Source organism: Sus scrofa, chromosome 15 (genome assembly GCF_000003025.6).
Source record: "Sus scrofa isolate TJ Tabasco breed Duroc chromosome 15, Sscrofa11.1, whole genome shotgun sequence".
In the NCBI taxonomy this organism is placed as follows: Eukaryota; Metazoa; Chordata; class Mammalia; order Artiodactyla; family Suidae; genus Sus; species Sus scrofa.
In genome coordinates, this window is record NC_010457.5 from 73,710,395 (window position 1) to 73,723,103 (window position 12,709).

At 34.3% G+C, this 12,709-nt stretch overlaps 1 protein-coding gene across 3 annotated transcripts in view; it reads left to right on the top strand.

Moving 5' to 3' along the window:
• XIRP2 (xin actin binding repeat containing 2) overlaps positions 1–12,709 on the top strand; it is a 75,171-nt gene that overhangs the window by 44,519 nt on the left and 17,943 nt on the right. For all 3 annotated transcript variants that reach the window (XM_005671902.2, XM_021076512.1, XM_013984219.1), the window contains 2 exons: positions 11,572–11,682; positions 12,043–12,115. In XM_005671902.2, the coding sequence (XP_005671959.1) occupies positions 11,572–11,682; positions 12,043–12,115 (184 nt within the window). The remainder of the gene's footprint in view (positions 1–11,571; positions 11,683–12,042; positions 12,116–12,709) is intronic.

The following is a 12,709-nucleotide window of genomic DNA, read 5'->3' on the forward strand; positions in this document are numbered from 1 at the left end:
TGAAGTCAGTCTTTTAGGCTGGGGTTCAGTTTGCCAACCTTTTATAGTAAACATTTTGTATCATTATCCTAAAAATATCAACAGCCCCCCAAAATCATATTTCTTTGTTGTTGTTTTTTTCTTTTGGAGGATCAAAAAAGGAGTTTTACTTTTTTTCCCTTTCCTTTTCCTTCCTGGCTCTATTATTTTCAGGGTTTTCATTACTGGAGAGGGGATTATGAGAATGAGAAAGTGTACCATCAAGTCTGGGGACAGAAAATAGAACAGGAAGGCACTAATGGGGTGGGGTTGGGGGAGGGGCATATGAAGAATCTATGGATAAGGGAATTATAGACACATACAAAATGACTTTTTCTATATCAGGATCAGATGCAAATATGTTCATTTCCTCCTGTAAAAAGAGTGGTGAGAGAGACAATATCATTGCACACAAAATAGAGATTAAATTACTTAAATATAACAATCGTAGGCTCTGTTTTGGGCATCTTGCTCTGTATAATCTCTCAAAATTTTGAGATGTGTGATCAAGTGGTTTTTTTTGTTTGTTTGTTTGTTTTTTACTATTTCATAGACCACTATACTTGAAATAAGTTTTAAAGACTATCACTTTTTCTTAGCAAAGTCTGTTGGAATCTCATCTGCCCTGACCCATCCTTATAGAACAAACTTGATCTTCAGTCATGAGTCTTCAGCAAGTGGTGGGTATTGTGTCCTTTACAGTGCCCTGGAATTGATAAGTGTAATTGAAAGCAAATCCAGTACAGACCAAAGAGTATGTCCCTAAATTTCATTTCATCTGATTTGTTTCTATAAATCTGTAGGAGTTTTGTTTTTTTTTTTTTTTATCAGTTGTTGATGTATATTTTAAGATTAAGTGAAACTATTTAAGTATCTACTTAAAAGCAAATAGTTCTTTGGACTTTTTTTGAAGAACCTTATTTCAATTTTGAGACTCTAGCTTTTGACACTGATTTTTGTATTTCAGAATCGTTGCACGTGATGACCAATATTATATCGATAGAAAAGACATTTCACTGAGTCACCAACCCCAAAAGAAATAAAGAAAATTGTGTAGTTACCTTATACAGTAGTGAAAAACATATTATGGTGAAAGATTCAGTGTTTTTTTTTAAATTATTATACCATAAAACTTACTTCACATGATAATTTTTTTTTTTTTTGAAGGCATTTCTGTGCCTTTCTTCAGCATAGTTAGCTGCTTGAGGATAAGGATAATGACTCACCTTTTTTCTTGTCCCCACTTTAAACTCACTGTAGGTACTCTAGAATTGCATGCTGAGCTCGTCACTTACTGCTTTTAGGTGTTAAAAACATTGATTCAAAACAGCTGGCTAGTGGAATTCTTGTTAATCTCTGTATTTATGGTATACGTTTGGAGTTTTTAGATCTTGTACAGCATTTTTCCTTCAGCTCCTTTTACTGATTAAGTCCATGTGTGATCAACATATTGAATTTAAAAATGGTAGAATTCTAAAGAAATTAGACGTTAAAAAGAGTAAAGGGCTTTGTATATTTCCTGACACATACTAACTCAATCAATGGTAGCCCTTTCTATCTCCTTCAATACTTCCCTGCTCTCTGTTTCAGCAGATTACAAATGAGGAATCTAAGTGCGACTGAAATTAGCTGTGAATCACTTACCTGATTTCTCACTTGAATTGATGATGAACTCCAGCCCATAGCTCAACATTCCTGACTCCACTTCAACCTCTTTCCATTCCCCATGTTACTAGTAGGTACATTCCCTAGTGAAATTGCAATTAATTACCCTTTTATTTTTCCCCAATTTTTCCTCATTTAGAAGAAAACCCGAGTAATCAGAGTAATTAATTTGCAGTCATAATTAATAATTACCCTGAAAAGCTTTGTTTGCACAGATTACCTTAGAATGCTTAGATCAGAGCCAAATATGTTTTATTGTGCTTCTTCCATTTGGATTTTATATGAAGATTTAAAATGTATTGCACTGAGTAAGACTGATGGCCATCAAGATTCAGAGGGACGGTAAAAGAAGGAGCGAGGTTTGTATAACAGGAACTCTTCATAGCCCTCTAAGCAAGCAAATTGTACTGTCTCAGTCTTGCTAGAGGAACTTGTAATGTCACATGGAAACATACATTGCTAAGAAATGTCTCAATTTCATCAGAAGGCACAAAAATAGTGTTTTCTACTATGTTATCTGTTGTCAAAAACAAGTGGCATTCCCTTTATTGTATTTTTAACTGGTTTCAGTGTGGTTAATAAGACCTCAGTGTTCTTAAATGATACTTTCTTAAGAAAGAGAATGTGCACTTTTCATTCTTTTGAACATCTGAACGTCCTTCTATACTTGAGGACTCCACCACCTGATTAGGCAGAACCAGCCTCCACCAGAGAGAAATTGCAAATACCATACACCCATGCCCCTGGCCTTCCTGGTATCTAGGATCTGGGCTTAGGAGCTAGACTGTGTGAATTAGACACCTCCAACTCAGACTTTGCATAAAGAAGTAATGAAATGGCATGAGAATTGGGAACTAGGAAGAATCAATTTTGGTGATAGCTGGTGTACATCAAATTTCAAGAAATGAGCATTCTAGAAGCAATATCCATTATATAGTTTTGATGACTTTGGCAATGACTGTCCAATGTCAACAGCCACGTTTACCAGAAAGTTCTGTAGCTTTATTCAGCACTGTTCCCGGCTACAAAACCTCCAAGTCTTATTCTCTGGGATCCTGGAGAGTCTGTGAAATACACTTCTGTTATGAAATGTCTCTTTAACAAATTATCTTTCCTGTTTAAATCAATTAGACTCTGATGCTTGAAGATAGGAGAGCTGTGACTGATTAAAAGATACATAAATTATAAATATTAACATTCTTTATTTATTATCTAGATGAGAGTCATACAACAGGACCTTTTAGGAAAAAGTGTGAGAATTGTATAAAAGTAGATTAAATCCCTGTTAACTGACTCTTCACTGGGTATCAGTTCATGAAAAGATGAAACAAAGGAAAACTGAATAGGTGAACTTGAAAGCCAGGCTCTGGCTATGCCTCTCTAGAAATTTCCATGTCTTAAGACAGAATGATTTAGAAGGATCATAATATTCACAGACAACTTTTTAATTCTCTTGCTTTGACTAACCCCCATAAATCCATTACTTCTCTGGTGGAAAAAAAATGTAGATAGTGAAATTTGTTTTTTCTTTAGTTTCTGGGCTAATTTTATAATTAAAAATTCATGGCAAAATTCATAGTCACAGACATCTACTTTCATTCAACCTGTTTTTTTTTTTTTTTTTCCTGCTGAGGGGCTTATTTACTATGTATCCTGAGTTACTGGGAAAACAGCTGATGCAGAGTAAATGTGCAATGAATATTTGTCAAGTAAAGATAGGAAATACTAATGTAGCACTTATGAGCCATGTTTTCACATATGTTAACTGACTGCCTCTCTGAGATAACCCTCTGAGATAGGCACTATTATTATCTCCTTCTCTCCCCACTTTTTTTTTTTTTAAACAAGAAATGAACTCATGGAAGATCTAAATAACTTGTCCAAAGAAAGTGAGCAAAGGTGATCCTAATCCAGGCAGGTGACTCCAGAGTCTGTGCCATACACACACCCACACACCCACACACCCACCCACACACACACATATATATTTGTCTTTTGGGGACCGCACCCACAGCATATGGAGTTCCCAGGCTCAGGGTTGAATCAGAGCTGTAGCCACTGGCCTTCACCAAAACCACAGCAGCATGAGATCTGAGCCACGTCTGCAACCTACATGACAGCTCATGGCAACACCAGATCCTTAACCTACTGAGCAAGGACAGGGATAGAACCCAGTTCCTCATGGATACTAGTTGAGTTCACTAACCACTGAGCCAGGACAGGAACTCCCATGTGCCTTATATTTTTTTATCAAGCTGATTGTCATTAAGCTCCAGCCATATGTCAAGCACAAATAATTTAACGATGAGTATGATATTATTTTACCTTCAATAAGCGTACTTTATCAAAAAGATAGACATATCACAATAATTACAAGTGCAATATGTTAGATTCTATGATAGAAAAATATGAGGACGTTAGGACAGAAGGAGGTTGTGATAAACTTTACTCTGGATGAAGAATGGTCGAGAAGGATTTCTGAGGATGGAGAATGCTTCAGCTGAGACTTGAAATAATTTTTCATACACGCAGAATGACATTCTAGGTGAAAGGAACTACTTATATGAAAGGTAAAATAGCATGATATGTCTGTGAATATAGTAGGGCATAATTGAGGCATAAAGCTGGAGATGTAGCCAATGGCTGGACAGTAGGAAAAAAAAATATGTTATCATAAAGACACTGTACTTTATTCTAAAGCAATCAAAAACCATTGAAGAAACAAACAAGGGAGTAAGAGGAATAGATATGCATTAAAGAAAGGTTTTTCTGGCTGTAAAGGATTGATATCACGGGGGTCAAGTTTAGATGGAAGAAGACTACTAAAATAGCAGATTAAATACATGAGGACTTGGGTCAGAAATTCTAGAGTAAAGAGGACATTGACTCAAAAGATAATTAAAGATAGAATTGGCTGGGCTTATAAATCAATTGGATATTGATGAGGGAGGAGTAACTCTGAAGAAGTAGAATTCTTCTGTTTCTCTAATTTGGTTTGCATTAATTAACATAAGATACATGGCACTCCTGGTTTTTTCTTGAAAATATTTTCATTCTTTTGCAAGGTTTTTATTTGCAATTTCACTGCTCCTTGAGACTCTAAGTTTTAGACTCTTTTATTGTAGTTTTGTGTTTATTTATATCTAAGTGCCTCTTTGGTTTTAAAATGCCTTATGTCTATGTTAGGTTGAAATGTTGCATGCATATATTGTATGTGTATATATATGTGTGTGTGTATACATGTTATATATTTAACATACATCTACATAAAATTTCTAGAAGGTGTTCTTTACCAAAAAATTGAATGTTTTTATCTATCCTGTTTTTTTTCAGTTTGTCAAATAAATATTGTTATTTATATAACTAATATGTTTTGATGGCCTAGTTGAGAGTGCATCTTTTATATGTTCTTTTTATGAATCTTCAGCATTCTTGGACACTGGGCTATATAGCTCTATAAATAGCACTTTGGGAAAAATAGAGAACAGTTTTAGCAGTTAAAGCTGGCATTACTTATTCAGAAACCTCTTTTTTTGAAGTCAAATATTCCTGCTTTTAAATTAAGTATTTTTATTAAAAAATGATGTTTTGCTCTTTAACGCTAAACATGACCAAAGCTTAATTATTTTGAGTCAAGAAAGTTGAAATTAACTGAATGATAGCACTTCTCTCAGAGATTTATAGAACAAACTAGTATAATTCATATATGTGTATATATTACAAATCTTGTCTCAAGAGAATTTCAAGCTAAGTAAGCTGTTTTTATTCCATTAGAAATATATAGCAGATATTTTAATATATTGCATAGATATAGAAATAAATGAATAGTTGATTGGTAGGTGGATAAAACTTTTATCAAAATAATACCGACAATGCCTAGAAAAATGCTACAGAAATAACTGGTGCTTCATAGCTGTTGGTTGAATAAATAAATGTATAGGTGAAGCTATATAAATTAAATTTAGGGGCACAGTGATTTCAAAGGAAAAAGTTACTGCCTTAATTTTTCTCCAAATGTTTTGCATTATTAGTCTCATAGGATCCAGCAGACCAACTAGGACATGCTCATAGTTCTAGTTGTACAATGACTTTAGGCAGCACTGCTACTGAACCAAGTAAAACTGGAGTCTTTATTTCTGGGTACATTGGGTTATACAAAGGATCATGACTTACATTTCCCTTGATTCTTCTTCCCCCTTGATATCAAAAATAAGGATAAAATACTCTCTTTCACTGTCATCATAAATATCTCAACTTAATTTTTTGATGTCATAGTAATTTTTCCCAGTGCATTCTACTGCTATTTCTACATGATGCCTGACAACACATCAGATTAACCAACTAAATGAATAATAATTTACTTTTTTAAAAAAGAACATATAAACTAGTTTGTTTAGCCTCATGAAGATCTTTTATAAAAAGACCACTTAAAAATAAAACTTCCTATTTTGAAAGGTTCTTTACCTTTTTGTATGAGTTTGTTGCCATTGTGTATTTTCTTTTCTTGGTACAGGCTTCTCCTCCCTCCAGCTACTCTTTACAGCATCATAGCACTGCCCATATTCTCCCATAAATGTTCTGATCACTTGCAATGTTATCAAGAGGCCTCTTCTGAGTACACTGTCAGTGATTGACTTGTATGTGCAGCAGCTTCAGTAACTCCAGCTCCCATTCATTATGAAATGTTCACTATCAAAGACAGTCAGCCAAAATACCAAAAAATTAAAACCATAGGATTATGTGGGAAAAATAGAATCTTATTCTTAAACTATATTTTTACAAAATCTTAAAATTTTCACAAAATCATAAAATTTTCATACTCCTAGTAAAAGAGTGACTATTTTCCCATGTATTCAACTTTTGATGTTTTGAGAGGCATCTACTGTCTACTAGGAATCTAGACACTGGGAGTGAGAAGTAAAGGAGAGGGTGATATTATCAAATTATGACTGTGAAATGTGATAGGGTAGATAATAGTGATGTCTACTGACACTATAGGAATACAACAAAGGAAATAGGATAAGGTAACTCTGTATAGAAAAATCAGGAAAGGATTCAAAGAGCAGAATTTTCAGCCAAGACTCAAAAGTGTGTAACAAATGAGGAAAAGCCCTAACCTGAAGCTGAAACCCTAGGGATGTCAAATTTTATATTGTAGAATTTTAAAGTAGATTTTTTTTTTTTTTGTCTTTTTTTTTTTTTGCTATTTTTTGGGCCGCTCCCGCAGCACATGGAGGTTCCCAGGCTAGGGGTCGAATCGGAGCTGTAGCCACTGGCCTACACCAGAGCTACAGCAACGCTGGATCCGAGCCGCCTCTGCAACCTACACCACAGCTCACGGCAACGCCGGATCGTTAACCCACTGAGCAGGGGCAGGGATCGAACCCGCCACCTCATGGTTCCTAGTCGGATTCGTTAACCACTGCGCCACGACGGGAACTCCAAAGTAGATTTTTTTAAAGTGCAGAGAGAAAACTCAGGGCAAAAAAGTAAATATGTTTGAATTTAAAGATGTCCAATTCTAGACCAACACAATATATCAACTATGAATTTTTATGTTCATCCCTTAAAAGAAAGAAATGATTATTCTTTCAAACCTTGAATCAATTGACATTTTTGCTAACATAAATAGCACATTTTTGGTATTGTTTCTGTCTGTTTAACAAAGATGCAAATAACATTAATACATCATCACCCTTTCTAGTTTTATTAAAAATGAGTTTAGTGATGGGTAAAATTGCTGAATTACTGGTATTGAGCATGAGCTGTTTTTTCCACTCCAGTAAGGCAGCTATCATTTACTATTCTGCCTGTCTTTCATCACATTTTTTTCTATTGGATGTACTTCTAAGAATCACCATAGAGCAAAATATAAAAGTCTGTCCTTTTCTTTCCTTACTCATTATACTAGAATGAGTTTGGATTTTTATCAGTAGAAATGCACCATGTCTTATCCTATAATGGAATTAACAATGGTAAACTGGGTACGCAGAATGTGGATTCTTTCTCCTCAGAAGTGCATCAGTGATAGGCTTTTGTAATATACTTGAGTAATCTATGAGTTGGCATCTGATTAGTATTGAGTAATCTAAACCTGGCATCATATTGGTGTGAGCTAACAAACATTATAACGTTGTTTTGTGGTTGTGCCATATTTGCTCCTTTAGATTCCAAAATTAGAGCATGTATATCAACTATGTTTCTTTCTCTTAATGGTTGGATGGTATTTTAAAAAAAGTTTAAGTATAATTTAGTAACTTACCCAAGATTATGGCATATCTAGTATAAAAGAAGTGAGTACTAATCCCCATTCTTGACTTTGGTTAATCCACCAGTGAACTAAACTGCATTTATCTTCTTGCAACCTGATCTATATATGAATTTATTTTTTTTAAGTACAATTCCATGAATTGTTTCATGTGAATTTATGTATGGTGTTCTGGCCAGAATTCTTTTTATTATATATAAAATCACATTTTATTTGTGTAATTCGATTTTTTTTTCCTGAGCATTCTAATGATCTATTCTTTTATCTAACCCTACACTCTATAGACATCAACAACTGGGAAGAATGAAAGCTTTAAAATTCAACTAAACTAGGTGCAAAATATGAAACACAGTAAATGATGGAAATGAAATCCTGGAGTATTTTAAGACAGGCTTTATGTAAATTGCAGAGAACCAGGGGCAATGAAATTGATGCATTGATACTGACATACCAAAGTAGTGTAGCAATTACAGTTCTATTTAGTAATAGCACATAAGTGCTGGAAGTAAAAACTTGTAACTCCAAACTAAGTTTATGCACACTTGTACTGTTTATGTTGTGTCATCTCACACAAGAAAATATATTTAGAGATGATAGTCATGGATTGTTTTTATCCAAGTAGATACATATTAAATATAAAATGCTTGCCTCAGAACATGACAATTTTTAAAATGCATGTCAAAATACTTTTATTTACTATTTTTCTACTCCCAATATTTTGCATTTGTCTTTCTCAAAACACAGATTCACATTACTAACTATTCTTTCAGCCTGACAATTAGCAGTAAGTATCAGAAACTCACATTTCTATGGTTCCAGGTCTTTGTTCATTTTTTTTTTAATATCAACTCAGTGTTAAATATTAATGAGGGGAACAGTGATCAACTGAAAAATATATGCCCCAGCTAAGATGGTTGGCCACCACTTTGTTCCAGCAAGCCACTGCCATGGCGGAATGTGAACCCAGTGTTGCCAGATAGTCAAAGTGCTCAATTATAAGCAGAAATCTTAATTTTTGTAGGTGGCAATTAGTTCAAAATTTTAAAAACATTTCTGGGTCAAATAAGCTTCATATGGCCTCTAGATAGAGACATGATTCTATAGTAATGATCACAGTGCCCTCAGGAAGGATCTTGGTATTGGTCAGCTTCCCGCTGTCTTTTGCTCTTTCACTATCTGTTTAATCAGTACCTCCTATTTCTCAATGTGTCATAGGAAAGCCATAAAAAATTCCTATTATATTCCTATAGCTAGAAAGACTTGGCAGCGTTGTAAACAGTTACAATGTCAGGAGTTGTTATTTTTGCCTATACAGTTGTTCCATCTGTGGTCTTCAAGGACTATAACTGTTCCCTCAGCCTAATGTTATTTATATCCTAAAATAAAACATGATAATGCAAAACTTCTTATTACATAGGATGATGATTCTTGGAACTTAAAGAATGTGGATTATTTATTTTTATACTTCCTCTTGAGAAAGTAAAATAAGCATTCAGCTCATGGTTCTATCCCTAGTTTCTAGAACATTTCAGGCAAATTAAAAGTTGAATGAAATTAATTTATTAATAGGAGTTTGCTATTCTAGTCATTCATTCATTAAGTAAACATTTCCTTAGCACAAACTGCATGTCAAGCATGTTAATAAATATGATTTGATACATGTGGATCATTAGCTAGGGCTAGAAGTCCATTCTTCTTGGGAAAAAATTACACTGGCCTTTAATTTAATGAGATAAAATTTATATTTTTTCAGTTTTATTGAAGTATAATTGAAAAAAATTTAAGATTATTAGGGTGTACATTGTGATGATTTGATATACATATACATTTATGAAAGGGTTCATTCCATCCAGTTATTTAACACATCTAATAAAATATAATCTACATTTTAAACTGAAAACCTATATTTTGGCCTCGATTCTCTGTAGGACTTTTGTGAGGGTGCCAACTTTTTTTCTTATTTCTCCCTCCTTGATAATGTAATATGATCAGATCACTTAAAGACTGTATATCTTTAAGCAAATGTCTAACTGCCACTTGTTTAATCAGAACTTTTACCTGTATACCAAATACCCTTGGGGGAAAAAAGATAGACACTACAAATCTGCTAGAAAAAAAAAATTACAAGTCAAGATCTCATGAATTAATTTTAAACTTATTCTTGGTTTAAAAGATTAGAATTTGATAACTTAAAACTATTTAACTCCATGTCAAAAAAAAAAACTTTAGTGCTCCTATTTGATTAATAATAATAATATATCTTTGGTCACCTGACTATTCTCACTAAAACAAAATTTTTAAATCCTATATCAAAAACAGTAACTGTTAGATATCAAAAGTAAAACACCCAACTAAAAGAGAGTTCAAACAGATATGTTCTTGGAGAATCATCTGTCTGTATTCTTATTTTTTGATGTTAGGATTTTTAGCAGTATGCCAACTGCTTCATCATAGCAATCAATCAATCACCTACTTGTGTCAGATGACATTCCATAGTAACAACGGGGCTCAGTCACCAAAATTAACAGAAGCTTCGACTTTCCAATTCTGCCAGGATCACCTGTGCTAACTTAACCCAAATCAAAAGTAGTCCCATGTGTGAAGACAGCGATACACACTAGCATAATATGGTCTTTTTATATTGACTATTATTAGTGGTTATATGCTTCAACTGAACTCTGGCTATGTCATCAAGCCAGATGGCCAACTTGAAGACAAGAGTGTCTTTCTGTAACATGAAAATGTGGTTTGTAAACAACAAAATTTATTTCCTTTTCATCAAGGATTTGCATTTTTTTTGAGGTTCATCTTTCTCATATTAGGTCCGAGAGGCCTCAACTTTTGTTGATTTCTGAGAGTAGTAGCTGGAATAATGGCTTCTCAGAATTTGTGAATATGTTCAGATAAGTGACAAGGAAGAATTAAGGTTGCAGATGAAATCACAAATGTTAAGTAGCTAACTTTTTGACAAGGACATAATCCTAGATTCTCTGGATTACTCCAGTATAATCGCAGAGTCCTTAAAAGTGAAAGAGGGGATCCTAAGAGAGAATCAGAGAGATAGCAGAGAAAAAGTTCAGCGTGATAGAAGAAGGGGGCCATGAACAAATGAAAGTGGGTAGCCTCTAGAACTGCAAGAGGCATGGGAATAGATTCCCCCCTAGAGCCTGTAGAAAGGAATGCATACCTTCTAACATGCGCCAACACCCAGGGAGACCCATTAAGGGCTTACTGCACTGTAAGATATTAAGTTTGTAGTAATTTGTTATAACTGTGGAGAAAACCAATATACTGAGGAAACTTAATTTTTTTCAAAAGTTTCTGTCACTGAAATTGCATTCATTAAAAAATATTAGGGAGTTCCCACTGTGGCATGGGTCTGGATGCAACTTGGATCCTGCATTGCTGTGGCTATGGCATAGGGCCGGCAGCTGTAGATCCAATTCAACCCTAGCCTGGGAGCTTCCATTGCACAGGAGCAGCCCTAAATGACAGCCAAAAAAAAAAAAAAAAAAAAAAAAAAAGAAAGAGTTAAAATTGCAGACTTTTCTTAGGGCATTGTCTATTCATTCATTCACTCACTTATTAATTCATTTATTCATCCATTCATTCATTTTCAGGAGGTAATCCGTAGCAGCCAGGTCGACATTTCAAGAAGTAGCCAGGAAATGGAAAGAAATGAACAAGAAATTTCCAAAGCACAAAAAACTGATGTTCTTGGAACAGAAATGGTAACTACTTAGAAATATAACACTTTCCACAGTTTCCAGAACTGTGTAGAAATTCTATCCTTGTTTAAGCAATTGATTTTATTGTCCTTTATGTTTTAAAACTGATACACATTAGTGTTTCTTTTCCTACTTTGGAGTTAATGTTCTTTGAAAAATAAAATGAGTACCCTAAAAACAACTCATATATGTTCTGTTATCACATGAGCCCAAGCAATAAAATTAGTGATTGCACTTGAAGTCCTCTCAGTGCGCACTGAAATCTTGAATGATGATGACTGTGAAGTGAAGAATATGTGTGCTGTCCTCAAACAATTGACTTCTTAAAAACAATTATTTATTTACAATTATCTTTAAATATAGGCCTCTCATCTTGAAAAGCATAGCAAGGAAATAAACCAAGCTTCACGGCTCCATCAATATGTTCAAGAAACAGGTAAGAATCTGGTAGTATTTGACCCCCTTATCCTCTTGATGTTTCTGTGTTTGAATGGAGGACTTTCAAAGCACAATCCCTCCCACTTAGTAAAGTTAGTAACTATGACTCATGATAGCAAATGGGAGAGGGCAGTATTTCTATACATAATTAGATCTCTGTGGTAATAGATGCAATAAGCTTCTAAAATAGCTTCAACCCTATGATGTACTCATCCTAAAAGCCTAGAAGGTGATAAGCCAGTTATCTTTGCACTGCTTTTTGCCTCAGGGATCTAGCATAAAACTTGGTTTTTATCAAGCTTCCTGAGAACAGAAAAGTCATCTAGATTGTATTACTTTTAATAACAGATTTAAGTACTTTTAAGTCTAAATCTCCAGCCTACAGATATGAGATTAGACTACAGGTAAATCTGTGCAAATTTTGCACAAGGTGGGTACAGGGTATCTTGCCTATAAAAAGGAAATGAGAAGTTTGGCTAACCCAGAATGCTCAAAGGGAATATTTAAGCCAACTAGGACCCAAGCTTTACTTGACTATTTCTGGGTTTGGTTTTATTTTAGTTTTGCTTAAGGAAGTAGATCTTCCTTTTCT